Genomic DNA, 17,566 nt, shown 5'->3' on the forward strand with positions numbered 1-17,566 from the left:
GCCACGGCGAGATCTTCGACGGCTTGGAAAGAGAAAAGAGAGGAAGAGGTGGAAGAGTGAGAGAGAGACTGCGAAAGAAGAAAGTATGAGGGGGTGTGGATTTATATATATAGAGATAAGGGGGAGAGTGAGGGCGGAGTGGAGTCTGGCTGCACTCCGGCACCTCTCCCACCTCTCGCAATTGACTATGAGAGATGGGGAAGAGGTGGGTTGGGTCAACGCACGTGTCAAGCGCATGCTCTATGGTTAGAGTGCACATGCATGGCGCGTGCACTATTATTATTTTTATTATTATTTGTCATGAGTGTTACAATGGGCAATCTTGTCACACTCCGTCTCAAGCAAGAAAACTACCCTTTATGGAGAGAGCAAATTTTAGCCTTGGCCGAGAGCTAAGAACTAGTCAGCCTCTTTACCAGCAAATATCAATGCCGGATCAATTTCTTCTTGCTAAGAGCATCTCCAACCGGGCTCCAAAACTCCAAATTTGGAGCCTGGTGGAGCTCCAACCGGGCTCTATATGGGGCTCCAAATTTGAAGCCATGAATAGTGGGGCTCCAAATTTGGAGCCCCACCATGAAAATGGAGCCGGGCTCCATTTGTCACATCTACTTTTTGAAAATGCCAAAATTGCCCAATAAGTATTATATTCAATAATTTTAATTCCATTTGTATCCTTTGTTAAATAATTTAGTTATTTAAACTAAGTATATAATTAGTTTTACTAATCGGTTTTTAACAAAAATAATACCATTGGAAAGGTCTCACCGAGACCTTTAAAATGAGTCTAATATTAAATTACTTTTGAGTTAATTTTAATTTTAATTTTTCTATTATTTATAAAAATGAGTCTAATATTAAATTATTTTTGAGTTAATTTTAATTAATTTTTTTTATTATTTATAAAAATAAGTCTAATAAATTATGTATCCTAAAATATAATTACTCAAAATTATGCCCAATGTAAATATTAAAAATTAAAATACATTAGATATGAAATACATCAAACATGAAATACATTAAAAATGAAATACATCAAATAAAAATTACATTAAAATTTATATTCCTTCATTTCCGTGCCTCTTCCATAAGTGTTCAATTAGTACATTTCGAATGCTTATTTCGATGTTTATTTCGTGTAATGTAATTTCGATACGTTTAATTAAAAAATTAGTAATTTAAAATTAGTTCTAAAACTATTGAATATTAATCTTATTTTAAAGATCTCGATGAGAGTTTTCTAACCATATATTTTTTAATAAAAAATAATAACGCTAAGATGATCTATTAAGCAATTTAAAATAACTAATATAATAATATATATTATATTATTATTATAATATATATGGAGCCCGGTGCATTGGAGTGCACCGGGCTCTTGCTCCATTTTTGGCTCCATATTTGGAGCCTTTGGAGCAAACATTGGAGATGCTCTAACAAAGAGACTAATGATGGGCTAATAAGTCCAAATCCAGAATATAATATTTGGAAGAAGAGTGATCGCCTTCTTCGTGTGTGGATAATTGGTACACTTATTACACTTATTGAAGAATCACTTAGCCTTGTTATTGGCCTTGAAACTTCAGCTCAAGTTTGGACAACATTGAAGGAATTCTATGCACAATCCTCCCTAACGAGGGAATTTGAGTAATTGTAGCAACTTGCTTATATGAAGAAAGATCCTACAACTTCGTTGCAAGACTATCTTCGCCGCTTCAAGGGAACATATGATAATCTTGCAGCAATTGGGAAGCCGATAGCAAATCGCACGAAGGTATTGTCACTCTTAAATGGACTTGGACCACGCTACGAGCCCTTCACAACTTCGATGCTAAAGCTACCCACACCTTCCTATGCCGAGATCATTCTATATTATTACAGAGTTATGAAACTCAAACATCTGCACACCAACAAAATACTCAGATATCGTCAGAAAGGAAAAGGATGTCAATCACAACAGACCTTTTAACTCCAAAGGAAAGGATTTTTACTTCACTCTCAATATACTAATAGACAACATGCATGAAATTTTAGCCATCCTATATAAAATCAATAATAAAAAAAAGATCAGACACATGTGCTTGTGTGCCAAATCAGTAACAAACGCGGTCATGAGGCCAAAAAAATGTTGGGTACAATATAGCGATGCACCTTCCGAAGTTGCCAAAGCTCTTGCTGCTCTCACTCTTGACAATAGGATAGAATAGCATGAATGGACTACTAACACTGGAGCATCAGCACACATGACAACTGACAAAGGTATATTCCAAAATTTAGAACCTTATGAAGGGTATGATCATGTCATGGTAGGAAATGGTCAATTATTAAATATAACACACACTGATAATGCAGTTTTGGTAGTTGGGAATAACAAGATTATATTACAAAACATGTTACTTATTCCTGAACTTGAAAGAAACTTATTATCTGTTGGATAATTGACTTCGGATAATCCGTTAAACTGTAAATTTACTGGTGTTGATTTTTCGATGAAGGGCAGGGCCACCAACAAGATCCTCCTAAAGGGAATTAAGCGTGGTAATCTATATTATATCTCATCGTGTCCAGAAGCTCATTACTCAGTGCGTTTTCGAGCAGCAAGCAATGATGTCTGGAACCAACGATTAGGTCATCCACAGGAAGCTAATGTTAGGATCATCAAATCTCTGGGTCTTACTTCAGTACCTGGAAATAAAATTAATTCTCTTTGTGATAGCTATCAACTTAGCAAATCTAGCAAATTGCCTTTGTTAGTTTTCATAGTAAATAATCTGACATTTTTGAAAAAATTCATCGTGACCTTTGGGGACCTGCTCCTATTAATTCAGTTAATAATTTTTTATACTATGCATGCTTGATTGATGATTGTAGTCGTTATATCTGGTCTATACCCTTAAAACACAAGTCTGATTTTTTTCCATGCTTTTTATCTTTTACTTCAGTATATTGATTGACAATATTCTGCAAAGATTAAAATTTGCTAATCAAATGGCGGTGGCAAGTTTGTGAACACTGCACTAACAAATTTTTTGTAGGAACAAGGCATTCATCATTAAATCTCATGCCCACATATGCAAGAGCAAAACGGTGTCTCTGAACAACGGCACCAAACACCAACTATCCGTGAACTTGGTCTCACCATGTTAATAATGCATAGTGGTATGCCTAAACGATTTTGGGTAGAGGCTTTCTCTACTGCTGTGTTTTTACTAAATTGATTACCATCATCATATTTAAATAATGATAGTCCTTTCTTTCGAATTCATCATCGTTATCCCGACTACACTTCTTTGAGAGTGTTCGGCTCCAAGTGTTTTCCTTTTGTTTGGGATAACACATCCAACACATTTGACCCTAAATTATTATCATGTGTGTTCATGGGATATATAGTGAAAAACATAAAAGATACAAATACTTTTACCCTCCTATCAGAAGAACTTACATCTCCCGACATGTGACATTTGATAAAGGATCATTCCCTTTTAAAGAACCTGGTGCTTTACATGCCACTCCACCACCTCATGACATGACAATATTTCATCAATGGCTTGATTCACATCTCTGTTCCACTAACACAACTTCAAGTAATGTAGGACTAAAAATTTTACCACATGTTATCCTACCAGAAGTCATGCAAATACTCCCACAAGTTTGTTCCTCTGTTGTCGCAAAAAATAATCAATCAACTCTTAATGATCAGTCCTCCGCCGTCGTTGAAAATCAGTCACTATTTGGGCTCACAAACTCTGCACCACCGACTCCAAGCTTCTCTACACCTATGGCATCACGTGGTAATGTTCTCAATGAACCAAGTGCATCTCCCATGTTATCGCCTAGCATCGACCCTCCTAGTGCACCAACAGATATATCTACTGAACACACCATGGTAATTAGAGCAAAAGCAGACATTCAAAAACCCAATCCTAAATATGCATATTACCATGCTTCTATCAATTTACCTATTGAAACTAAATATATTCATACAACTTTAAAACACAATGAATGGAAACAAGCAATGCTTGATGAGCTTCGTGCTCTGCACCATAATCAAACATGGACGCTTGTTCCTCGTCAACTTAATATGCATGTAATTGGATGTTAATGGGTTTTTAAAACCAAATTAAAAGCTGATGGATCCCTAGAACGTTTGAAAGTCCGATTAGTTGCCAAAGGGTTTTATCAATTAGATGGTGTGGATTTTAAAAAAACATATTCCCCGGTAATCAAACCGGGAACCATGCGCATTGTTTTAACTATCGCCCTTTCACAAAATTGAGAAATTCAATAATTAGATGTTAAAAATACATTTCTACGTGGCAACTTAATTGGAACTGTTTTTATGGAACAGCCTCTTGATTTTGTGAATTCCTCCTTTCCAACTCATGTTTGCCAATTGAAAAAGGCTCTTTATAGTCTTCAACATGTCCCCGTGCTTGGTTTGATCGCTTCAGTACTTATCTTTTGCAAAATGATTTTTTCTATAGTGTTTCTAACCCTTATTTCTTTATATGTCACATGCAAGATATCACTATTGTTCTTTTATATGTCGATAATATCATCTTCACTTGATCAAATAGCTTTCTTTTACGGTCTTTTATTAATTCTCTTTATACCGAATTTGACATGAAGGACCTTGGCTCTCTATATTTTTTTTCTAAGGATCCATGTGACCCCAACTACTAATAGTTTGGTCTTGTCTCAGTATCAGTATGCTGTAGAAATCTTACATCGTGCCCAGATGACAAATTGCAAGCCTATGATTACACCTATGACTTCCAAGAGTAAGGAATCAACAGATCCTACTATCTTTTCGGATCCTGCCCACTACAGAAGTATAGTAGGAGCTTTGCAATATTTAACACTCACTCGACCAGACATTGCCTTCAGTGTCAACTTCATTTCTCAGTGTATGCAATCACCTACTATTGGACATTATCAAATGGTCAAACGAATCCTTCGTTGTATTCAATGAACACTACATCTTGGCATTCATCTATGCCGATCATCTCATCTTCATCTCATAGCCTTCTCTTATGCATAGCCTTCTCTGATGCGTATTGGGTCAAATGCTCCCAAACTCAACAATCTACAACAGGATATTGCACATTTTTGAGTTCTAATTGTATTTCTTGGTGCACCAAGAAGCAATGTACTATCTCTTGTTCCAGTATTAAAGTATAATATCGCGCCATGGCACACACCATCGCTAAAGTTACATAGATTTCCTTTATTCTGCGTGACCTTGGGTTCTCTCTTCACACCTCCCAAGTTATTTATTGTGATAACCCAAGTTCTCTATATATGACCATCAATCCTGTATGTCATGCTCGAAGAAAACACATTGAGATTGACTATCATTTCGTACGTGAACGAGTTGCCCTTGAATTACTATGCACCAAACATATATTGTCCTTTGATCAAGTCGCTAACATTTTTACAAAACCTGTCTCAGTCTAGTTTACATAAATTGAGCATCAAACTCAGCCTTATTGATCGGCTATGTTTGAGGGGACATATTAGCAACAATGAGAATAAGATATGCTCATCCAAAAAAGGCAATTCATTAATCTAGCCGTTACATCAAATCATTCGAATATTTGTAATTGATTCAGAGAATCATGCTTTACCGTTTTAAGTCTCCTTTACAACTTGTCTACATTCTTATATTTACCATTAAAACCATGTTCTCAGTATGTGAGATCAAACCCCAATCAATTGTACACTCTCTTTCTTCATATAGGAGTGTCAATCTAACTCGTCGTTTGTGAATAACTTGTATTTGGCTCAAAATTTTATTCCAAATTTACTAGCTCATTCAATAAATTATTAAATGAACGGAACAAAGATTCAAAATTTGAGTTTGAAATATAAAGGAGTCGAATATAAGCAGGCAAATATCTGACTACATATGGCTATATATATTTATATATGAAAATTAGTTACTACTTAATAGGTATCCTAGTCACTATCTGAGATAGGTGAATAGCTTGTTATGGCCAAAACTATCTAGCAAAAATAAGCTACAAATATGCTCGACATAGCTCTCTCTAAGCTAAACAAGCCAAAGGAATCAATGGAACACGAGCAAGCATTTCAACTTGATTATCCAGCTTGGCTTTGTTAGTAGGACTATATGTAATGACAAATTAATAGACATAAATCATTTTGAAATATATTATAGGTTTAATATAAGACCAGGACATACGACTTGCAGAAGGGTGTATTGTGAAAAAGATCGAACGAAGAACAAACGAGAAATCAATGCTAAAAGAACAAGTTCAGCGTTACAAGGCTGGGTGCCCATCTAGTAAGTCTTGTGGGCACCCTCGCTTAGAAACCACATGTAAACTCGTATGTTAGCGCCAACAAAAGAAGAGTCTAAAACCTATTCAAATTTGGTGTTTTCTTTTAAAATTCTCTTGGTACAACATTCCTCATCTTTATATAAGTGATCCAGAAATTTAGTGGAAGTCATCCGACTCAAGAAAACTTCAAATAAATTATCTACGAGTTTTATGATCCCTCAAAGAATATATTTCCTATCAATTTGAGGAGAACCATGTAGAGATATCTGACTACTTGTGCTTCAACAAAGGATGATCTAAAAGCATAGGAGAAGCTAAATTGACATTATCTACATCGATATCTATCACCACATGAACACGAAAATTGAGAATTGACCTATAGCTCGAGTGCTTACCAAAGACAGCCCTTCTACTTTACAAGAATAATTAATTAGGCACTATAACATTAGTGTCGGGAGATATTATAAGTAAATCTAATTTCTATCTCTCTGCGAAATAGATCAATCAGTTTTAGATGGGTCTGTGATTTTTTCCTCTTATTTTAAAGAGGTTTTCTACGGTAACGAGGTGTGTTTACCCTATTTTACTTTTCTTATCCAGTCTTGGCATTCACTGAATAGTAGATATGAGACAATAATGAGAATAAAGAATAGAAGCAAGCACATTGCAAGGGATGTAATGTAATCCAAAGTGTGGACAAGTCACTGCAAAGAAATTACGACATGAACCTAATACTTGTACCATTCATTGCAAGTAAATTTAAAAAAAAAAAAAGTTATAGTCCCACGTCTCAGTTGAAGAAAGATATGATACAATAATGTGCATAAAGAAGTGAGAGGGAGATGCTACAACAGAAACCAAATGTCACCAGAGAAGAGATGATGCAGTAAATATTCATGAGATGTTGAGATGAATATGATACAAAAGAAACCAAATTTTTACAGCGGCTAACGCAAGGAGCTTTCAAAAGGAAAAAAAAAAGTCTCACATTTCATTTGAACATGATAAATGATCCAATAATTTGGAGAAGGAATTGAGATTGACAAGAAAAGACCCTCAATTTGGCTCTATTATTATTTTCACAAAAGTACTGGTGGTGTGATCGCATATAACGACCTTAACTGCCTGTGTAGGAGCTTGCTGTCTTCAAGAGCTAGTTGGAGCTCCACATCATCAGACCACCACTGCTGCAATCCATGAGCTTGAAGAAACTTCTGCGGACCTTTGGACACCACAAAAAACTTTGCTGCTGTAATGCCATTCCTATCATTTTCCGTTTCTTTTGCTGAGGTTATTTCAGTAGCAACCCCGGTGCGGTTATAATAGCAGCAGACATAGTCATTGTCATTTACATATAAGTACGGAACCCATCTCTCGACCTCTGTAGCTGCTTGATCTTCTCGATTTCCAGAAGACTCTGAGCCCTTTGTGTCAAGTTCGACCTCACTATTTGAAGGAGATATAGCTCTAAATCTCCTCAAGACAGAACCAGCCTTCTCTCTCACAGTTTTTAGACTTCTTCCAAGTGAAACTGAGGGAGGATTAAACAAATGACACTCGACAAACATTCCTTCTTTGGCCAGTGCTTTGCCCACCTGGAGAGCAAAGCCAGCTCCCAAGGAGTGCCCACCTATGCACACTTTGTTGCTGCCATACCTTTCGGCCATGTTCCTAAGTACTTGTAGCGCTCCTTTGAACCTAACAGAACCTGCCAAGGTCTCCCATGCCAAGAAACGGAGATCATCCTCTACATCTCTCCGACGCGTTGGCTTATTCAGTAGTGTTCCCCTTAGTGCTAGGACAGCCTTTGGAGCACCACTAGGTCTGATCAGTACCAAATCAGATAGTGCAGATGAGCGATCCCATTCGAGAACCACACCATATATGGAGCCATCCCTTTCGTCCACAAGAGTCTGTGCAAGCTTATACTTGAAGGGCTTCAACCATTTTGGAGCAAGACCATTGTCCCAAGTTTTTTTCTCCTGCCTATCTAGCTCTAGCAAGTACGCTACCTGGATAAAGCATGCTATCACCATCCTCTTGTAATTTGGATCCTTCCTGAAAAAGCCAATTCTGATGTCAGCGATGGGTTGCAATATAAAGGTTTAGATAGTAAACGAAATAATGCATCATCCATGTACATTAAGAATTTTTCCAATTTTCATTTGCTTTCCGTATTTGACTAGAGAGAGAGTAGATGAGGAAAGAAGAAATAATTTTCTCCCATGTTTTTTGGTCACAAAGAGAAGAGAAGAGAAAAACTCCTTTTAGAAAAGCAGGAAAAGCTAGTAAAGCTATCATATCACTATCATATACTAATTCCATGAAAGAGTAGAAAGTCTCTACACTCATTCATTGATCCCCAATATGATCAATATGATCTGGATTATCTGGTGCATTATATGACTGGAATCAAATTAAATGGATATGGATCTTAAAAGTAATATCATTTAATAAATGGAACCTATATGGTTTGCCATCTTTATGATTCAATTGTAGCTCCAATAAATATTCTGTACTTAAACCAAAACATAAGTACACCTAACAAGAATGTTGGTATTATATTTTATAATTGGCAATTCGTCAACAAAATAAAATTGTATGATATATCTAAGTCTAGATAAAAAATTATTAGCTATGACACAAGTAATCATGTGAGGTTGTCGGACATTTTACGTTAATAACATGGTGTACAAGATAAATTCAGCATGAGGGTTTGGACAGGCCATGCCCTAAGGGCGTTTGGTTCCCATTAGAACTTGGAACATTTACAGAATTTCATAGAGAACAAAGTTAGTAAAATGTTCAAATTCCATTTAAGCCCGTTTGAACAGAAGGGATTTAGCTTTACATGTGTTCGTATCACATTCAAAAACTCGATAGAAACTCAACTATTGTCAAAAGGATCCCGAATTGTTCGAACATGCTGCATTAATTTGGAAAGTTTTGGAGCCAATTTGTTAAAGATCTGAAAGAGATTTTATGGCGACTTAGTCACTACTGCAAGAAGCTTTCTTCACCTATATAAGCAGGATGAAGATAGTTTGTTAAGTGAGCCTTTGGAGATCTCTTCCACATCAAAACTCTAGGAACTTTATTAAGAAGAGGGGAGATTAAATTTTGTCAAAGATCAACTTCATCATCGCAGATACAGTGTGAAAATCTTAGAGGTTACACAATTGTTTAACTACATCAGCGTCTTGAGGCGTGGGCTTCAACTCAGTGGATTGTAATGGTGTTGATTGTCTAGTGCACAGGAACTTATTCGTCATGGGGTCTACCGAGCAAGAAGAACTTCAACCATTAGCCATGGATCGAGCGATAGGACAGGTTATAAATATATATATTGTATCTACATTTATAGTGTGATTGGTTTGATCCTTAGGGAGGATCTATGGCTATTTTTCCTTGGTGATAGGCGTTTTTTCCACGTAAAAGATCTTGTGTGTGGTTGCATGTTAGCGTGATTATTTTGGTTTTCCTATTTGGTTTATTATTTTCTTCTACTAAACTTAACTAATATGACTTATGAAACCATATTCTAGATTCACCCAGAAAATTCTTTTAAAGAAACTTTGCAAATCAATTTTAGTATAGACCTAACCTAGGGTTGTAACAATTGACTAATTCAAGATCTTAAGCCTTCGACATTGTAATCTGAGGAAGCTCTCTCATCAATCTCCGAAATGCTTAAGCAGTGGTGATAGTGATAATCACATTCACTAGATACTTGACTGAGTAACTAGGTTCCACAAGAGAGCCACATACATTAAGCATATTACATGTACATTTATAGTTGATATAGTATGAGATTTGAACTCGGACTAATTCACATTCCAAATGATCGAATTCTTAATAAACCAGACATGGATCACGAATTAGATCCCAACTGAAATCTATTAAATGTACCTTGACTCAAATTCATAACCTATCCAACAGAATTCGACCATACAACACCCCGATTCAGAACTAATAAAATCTGAAAGTACCAACATAAATAAAAGAATGTATATTTCAAAAGTGTTAGTTTCAGTTTGTTTGGCTTTTTTGTCCTTGATCAATGAGTTTCAGCATTATTCTTCAATAAGTTTTGGCTAGTATTATTTCATCTCAAGTGAAACTTCAAACTAGAAGGATTACTTATTTTCTCTTCTCTACGCTTCCTTTTTTTGGGAGGAACAAATGGTAGGCAAAAACAGTTCTCATAGTTTCTCTCCTCTCCTCAAACCATAATTTGCTGTTACCTTCTCCTCTCTAATATCTTCATCGAAATTGTACGATTATTAATTCAGGCCACTTAATTTGAAAGAAAACATGCTTTCAAATACTGTCAATAGGAAAGAAGTTCGTTGGATGGCATAGTATTCCTTTGTCTTATTTTCTTGTAGGCTAGAAATCAAGTAAAAAGGGCTATAACAGGATGAAGAATCATGAATTCCAAAGAGATCAATATCAGAGATTTTTTTTTTATACACATGTTGCATTTCAGCCACAGGATTGAAGAGCATTATCCAGAAGAATCTCATTAATTTTCTTTCATCTTCTTTGGATTTTTGACACCGAAAACCATTTCCCTCTTATTCTTCTATGTTGATTAATGTGGAAAATGGTTACATAATACCCTCAATCTAGCTAATTACATCCCATTTCCTTCAATGGGCCACGGACCCAATTCATCAAAAATACAAGAATGATCCATGATTTGCAAACCCAGTTAGCCAAATCCTATGGTTATCCTATTAAAAAGAAAATTTCAGTACAGAAGAGAAAGGAAAAGAGAAAAGGTAACATACCAATTGGACTGGAAGAGATCTCTCCAGTTGGGCGAGGAAAGGTTGCGAGGGCCCGAGACATGGAAATCATAAGGATGACCCTCCATCTACGTCGGTTTCTTTCTTGCCCTCTTCTTTCTACCGCTTAGAATTTCCTCATTCCAGACCTTGCGTGATACTAAAATCAAGGACAAAGTAATCTGATAGGAGAAGAGTTTTAGTCGGCCGGAGGTCTTTTCTGCTTAACGGTTTAGGTCGTTTTGCATTTCACCACCTACATTAACTCTTATTTCAAATCATTTAGGAAAATGATATTTACTGAGGAAAAAAAACCAGAAAAATAAATGGGGTGTATGAGTCCAAAACTCTAAATGGATTATTACTATGTCAATAGTAATTCGTGCTCTTTATCCTGTTTGAGAAGAGAAGAGAAAGAGAAAAATAAGAAGAAATAAGTATTTTCTTTTATTTTATATGAAAATTTTAGAAGAGAATGGAAAAAATAAAATGGAGAGAAAGAAAAAGAAAATAAAATGACATGTCACTTTTATTCATCTCTTAGAAAAACAAAGAGAATTCACTTTCTTTTCTTTCCCCTCTCCTTCCAGCTTCCTTCCACATAAAATGCCCTTCGAATGCGGGAGAAAGGGGAGATGTTTCTTAAAAAAAGATCTCTTTGCAATTAAGCGCAAAAGTAGGTGCTAATTTGCAAAACTTCCAAACGTCAACCCAAAACAGTGTGAAGACGTGGAATGTATGGAAAAAGGTATCTTCGAGGATTTTTCTGCCGTTAGACACTGCCAGGTCATCAAGAGCTGTCACGTGCGACAGTTAAAGCTCAAAATTTGCAACTAACTTCATGTCTAATTAAGAGCTCAGTCGTTGAACTCGTTTACAGCAAATTTCATTATAGTAGAAGTAGCTAGATTAAACACTATCTATGCTCTACTACTATTAAAATACTTCAAAAAGATGTCTCCATTACTTGTGGAATCAAACTTAGTTAAATGTTTCCTATCATGAAGAATGAAACATTTGCTTTTAAAAAACCTGAAAATATTTCACATTAGGCTTTCTGTCTTTCCATAGATCATAAGATGTTTTCTTGGTACCCGGACTAATTAGACTCGATTAATCACATTAATATTACGAACCAGATTTTAATTTATGTAAACAAAAATTATGATATTTTTGTGAATGATAGTGTCAAGAGTTAGGATTTTAATGTGTCACGATCTTCTCTTAGGCTAAGATTTGATCTCTTCCAATTCTCTGATTTGGACTAGATTTAGTACGGAACTTTAAAATAAGATCTCAAAAGATGCTGTCGTTGGATTGACATGAAATTAATATATTGTAGCCCTAAAAAAGAGCTTTCCAACAAATCAAGTTTCAGGTGAATCGGATGTGGGGATCTCGAGATATCGTCCGAGTAGTGAATGAACGTCAGAGTGGTTTGTTTAGGATCCGTGAATGGAGGCACGGGATCCTAGGATGATCGTGGTTGGAGGTGGACCTACGTTTGTGGGGTGGCACCGGTGAAAAGTGGTGATGGAAATGTTATGGTTGATGGAAGGGTTAGGGCAAGTGTTGGATAGATTGGAAGAAGGGGAAGGAGAGGGCTGCCCCTAAGGGTCTAAAGTGATTGGCCGGTCGAGGGAGGTTAGAAGTGACGTCGTTAGGGATTAAGAGAACGAGAGCGAAGAAGATGAAGGATGCAAGGCAAAACTCAATTCTTCAATAATAATTTTTTAGTTGCCATCCACATCCCTTTCAGAGGCTAACCAAACAACTCAAGATTAACTATAAACAATACAATTTTCGCTGACCGCGTTCGAACGCATCGAGTTTGCTCTTCTCTAGATTTGCAAACGCGATACAGGTGTTCAAACGCGCAATCGAGCGCGCTTGTTTCCCACTTCTCTGGATTTACGAACACGATGCAGACGTTCACAATGCGTTCGAACGGGTCGTTTGAACGCACAATGCACACTCTCACAACCGGTTCACAACCGCATTCACAACCGCGTTTGAACGCACTCAACCGCGTTCGAACGCAACTTACAGAAAACTTATTTTCTTAGAAATTAAACATTAAAGTAAGAAACAAAGATACTCCTAAAGTGAATCCATGCCTGAAACGACATTGATGAAGTCCGAATCGTATCATAATGGTTCTCATTTCATGTGAATCTAAGGTAGAGATAAAAAGATAAAAATAAAAAATAAGGACAAGATAATAAAATAACTACACTCAATGATCAATTTCACGATAAATATGAACTCATGATCACTCTTATTTATAAAAGTAATATTTTAGCGGATCAGATCAACATAGGGATTATCCACTTTATTTAAAATTAAAAATAATAACTTGACTCTACTTAACTCGATTGACTCAACTAACTTATTGTATTAATTCACCATGCTTCCGGCACCTTGTTCTTAAGCTGACTAGTACGTGAGATGGATCTTCTAGGTTTACATCGTGCTCGTGGGTTCCCAACTAATTTATTTGAGATGGTCGAGCTGAATTGACAACAATTCAACACTCATCAAAATACATGCGTTTCATAGCTTCCACTCAATAGCCAAAAACACAAACCTTAGGGTTGAAAATATTTTTCAGCCTAGAGGCACTACTATTGGCTATATAGGCACCAACGGCTGTTGTGCAAGGTTGCTAGTCATTGGTAGTTGACGTCTGATGGGTCCTCATGGCGGCGGAATGGTGGCGAGCAGTTATGGCAGGTGAACATTGAGCTCGAGCTTGGGTTGCTATAGCGATGTCCATGGAGCATTGCCGCATGGGTCCACTAGCCCCCAATTGCTGCGGTTGGTAGACATGGCCCCACTGAGCAAAGTGGTAGTGACCTCAGCGAAGCCATCCTGATATGACTTGACTCAAGCGACATCACCGCAAGCGTGGCTATCGGGTTTGGCCATGTGACACGCTCTAATGACTACGATGGCCACTACTAGATGGCCATCAACCTAAGGAAGTCGATTGTGGCTGCTAGTGGCCGTTGGAACACCGGACCCAAGCCAACGAGCCGTGGTTTAACTACAATTAAGGAGGCTATCGACAATGGCCTTTTGGCCAGTGTTGGCACAAATGAGCCATGAATCGAATGCGAGTGGTCAAAGGAAGGTGCCGGCGGTGGCAACTTGAAATATGAACATATTTACATTGGTTTGAAGATTTTCAAGATTTGAAGCATTTAAGTCAACGCGTTCAAAAGCATTCACATATACGGAGAAATACTTTTGGCCCTTCGAACGCACTCTACACCATTCGAAGGCATTCAAATGCACTTGGAGGTCATTCGAATAGGGCCAACTTAGGTTCAAATAGGTTTGCAGAATTTCATAAAATTTGGGATTTTATGAGACCTAATTTGACTTAGATTTGACTGTATCTTCATAAGGTATATAAGGGTTATGATTCCCTAACCTTTGAGGATGTCGGGCATTGATTAGAAGAGAAACTTTTGAAAAAAAATATTGTTTTTCATCAACAAAGATTTTCACTCATTTTCTACATTGAAAGGATTCGTCTTAAATGTCACTAAAATGAAAGATCAATCTCGAGGATTACTGAAATTAAAGGTCAATCACGGAAAGTAGTGAATTATAGGGTCTAACAATCAAGACAATGCTAGATAAAATTGTAAGAATTGATGGATTGTCTATAAGTCAGTCTTGTAAACTGTTACATTTATTAGTGATTGGGTTATTTCGAGTTTGAATCCATGTTTTTTTTACCCATTTGAGATTTTTCCACATAAAAATTTTGGTATTCATCTTTACATTATTTGTTTATTTTTCTATATTTTTTAATTAAGTCAAAAGTCAAAAATTGTGCCTAGGGTTTTTGTAGATATATCTATATGTCTATAAGTTTTTAATTGATATCAGAGTAGGCTCTTTTAACTTAGAGAGAGATCCGCTAGGAATAAATTTTTTTGTAGCACTATCATCTTTTTCCATTAGATCACCTTCCATGTTAAATGAAGCAAACTAATCTTATTGGAAGGCTAGGATGCATGCATATTTAAAATCAATAAATGAAGAGTTTAGTCTTCCTACTTATGAAGTAGAAAATAAAATTGTTGAAGAACTAGCCGATATATGGAATGAAGTTAATTATGAGAAAATTGATTAGAATAACGAGGCAATAAATTCTATCTTTTGTTATTATGTCTCTTCTAATCAATTTCGACCGGTTTCTACTTACGAAGTAGTTAAGGATGCATAGGATATTCTTGAGACTATTCATGAAGGGTTATTTTTGAGACTACTCACGAAGGAGAATTAATCTTTTGATGAATTTTATGCAAAACTTAGTGGCATCTATAAAAATTCTAACGCATGCGTGACTCACACGTGCACTGTTGTCTTACTTACCCGCAGCTATTGTTTGCCTCTTTTGGTTCCCGCCACGCCAAAACATCGCCGGGCTCCCCTATTCAGCAAGTAAGTTTGATTTAAAATTTGTTAATTAGTTTTCTTTTCCTTAGCTATTCACCCTTCTCTCGATTTCACTGGAATGCGGTCAGTCGATGGCCTCATACCTTGTCGACCCAGCCTTGTTATCTTCCCCTCATTATCTCCCTTCTAGTGGTGCCCTTAGTGAGCTATTTCATTCCCCGATGGAGGCTATATGTGATAGCCTCCCCATGTCTAGTTTTAAGCTATTTTTTAGCCATCGCCCATTTGGCTACCTGATCAACAAGTTAGCTTTCTCTTTGCAAGGAGTTGTTGTAGGTCCCAGCATTTGGACTCTCGTTTTCAGAGCCGCTAAGCAACCCTTACCCTAGCTGCTAGCATTGACGAGGACAGTTCTCACAGTTGGTCGCCCCTGGTGGTTGGGCTTCCCCTCAACTACTTCTCCTTGTCGAGGGGAAGGTGCTGGTGGGGTCAATTCGGATTGCCAGTGGTTGGCACCGCCAGTAGCTACCCTACCCCACTAGCAAGTTGTTTGGTTGGTTGTGGGTGGTCGTTGGCTCCTCCACCGGCCATTAGCACAATGGTGCCTTCCTCGACCGACGGGGTGTCGAACGGCATGCTTGCTCAACTGCCCGCAACAATGCTCGCCAACAACTCCTTCCATCCTTCTCGGTTAGGCTGAGTTATGGGGGTGGTTGGCAGGGCTAAACCTTGCCTTGGTAGGTTGCGACCTATCCTATGTGGAGCTTGGGTTTGTTTGTGTGCAACCAAAGTTGGTTTTGACTGGGTGCAACCCAACCCAAGGATGGGGTGGGTTGGGTTGCAACCCAACCCATGTTGTTGGTGGGTTGCAGCCCAACCCATAGTATTGGTGGGTTGGGCTATGACCTAGCTCAAGTTGTTGGCTAGGTTGGGCAGCTAGCCTAACCCAGCATGTGGTAGGCTTGGTTGGGTGCAGCTCTACCCAAGTTTATGTTGAGTTAGGCTGCAGCCTAGCCCATTTTGTTTGTGGGTTTGGTCGCGGCCTAACTCATGTTGGTTGTCGGTTGGGTCGCGGCCCAACCCAAATGGCTTTTCGGTTAGTTTGGATTTCGGCCCCAACCTTGGTGGGTTAGTGTTGTGGCCTTTGGGTTAGTTGCAACCTAGCGTATTACTTTAAGTCTTGGGCTGACTCAAATAGATTAATTCATTCTAATTTTTGTTAACCTTCTATTTAGTTAATCATATCAAACTCGAGCTTTAATTAATTACTTTTAGAGAATATCTTGATAGTTATAATATTTATTGTAAATTAATTTTAATAATATAGATTGTGGCCTGAGAGTGCCAATGCTAATTGCTCTTGTTGGGGAAGTAGCTCTAAGTGGACTTCTAACATGCCTGGTTGATTATAATTTTGGGTTCACTTTAAATATTTGTATGCAACTTTCTCTTTGCGTCAAAAGCTATTTGTGGAATTTTTACAAGAGCAGAGTATCACACTGTACCCAGATGCATTATTGATTGCAAACGGAAGGAAATGCCGGAACCATTATCATAATCAATACTTGACCTATATTTTTGTGAAAAATGTAAGGCAATTCAGAAATTATGTGGTACAATAATTTACAAAATACTAGAAGGTAAATATCATCCAACTCTTATCCATATTTAGTTATTTGACAACCACTTATTAAACAAAACTTATAATTATTAAATATAAGTTATAAAAAAGTATCTCTCTAATAAATTAAGCTTTTAAAATAATAGGTAAGTTAACAATAAAAATATATAACTAATAGAAAATTCAGTACATAGCTTTTAGAATAGTTCATTAATAGCTTATCTTCTCAGTTGTATTTCATATACAAGTGTGGAATCGCCATTGGAGCATTCTTCTCTATTCAAAGGAAAGTATTCGACAGACTGACTAAGAATGATAACGAAGAATAAAGCCAACCATGCAAGCCTTAGCATTCTGAACTTCCACAGATTAGTTCCTTTGTAGACGATAAATATTTCATATTCTTATGCACATACATATAGACATATAATGCACAT

At 37.0% G+C, this 17,566-nt stretch overlaps 1 protein-coding gene across 1 annotated transcript; it reads right to left on the bottom strand.

The window, feature by feature from the left end:
* Positions 1 to 7,093: 7,093 nt before the first annotated feature.
* On the bottom strand, positions 7,094 to 11,261 carry LOC140765230 (GDSL esterase/lipase At4g10955-like). The gene is made up of 2 exons (XM_073104205.1): positions 11,099 to 11,261; positions 7,094 to 8,363 (listed from the first exon to the last, which is right to left on the bottom strand). Exons 1-2 carry the CDS (start codon positions 11,182 to 11,184, stop codon positions 7,385 to 7,387), a joined length of 1,065 nt encoding a protein of 354 aa, XP_072960306.1. The 5' UTR covers positions 11,185 to 11,261; the 3' UTR covers positions 7,094 to 7,384.
* Between the last annotated feature and the right edge of the window lie 6,305 nt (positions 11,262 to 17,566).

This window comes from Typha angustifolia, chromosome 8 (genome assembly GCF_048772165.1).
Source record: "Typha angustifolia cultivar Huaian chromosome 8, ASM4877216v1, whole genome shotgun sequence".
In the NCBI taxonomy this organism is placed as follows: domain Eukaryota; kingdom Viridiplantae; phylum Streptophyta; class Magnoliopsida; order Poales; family Typhaceae; genus Typha; species Typha angustifolia.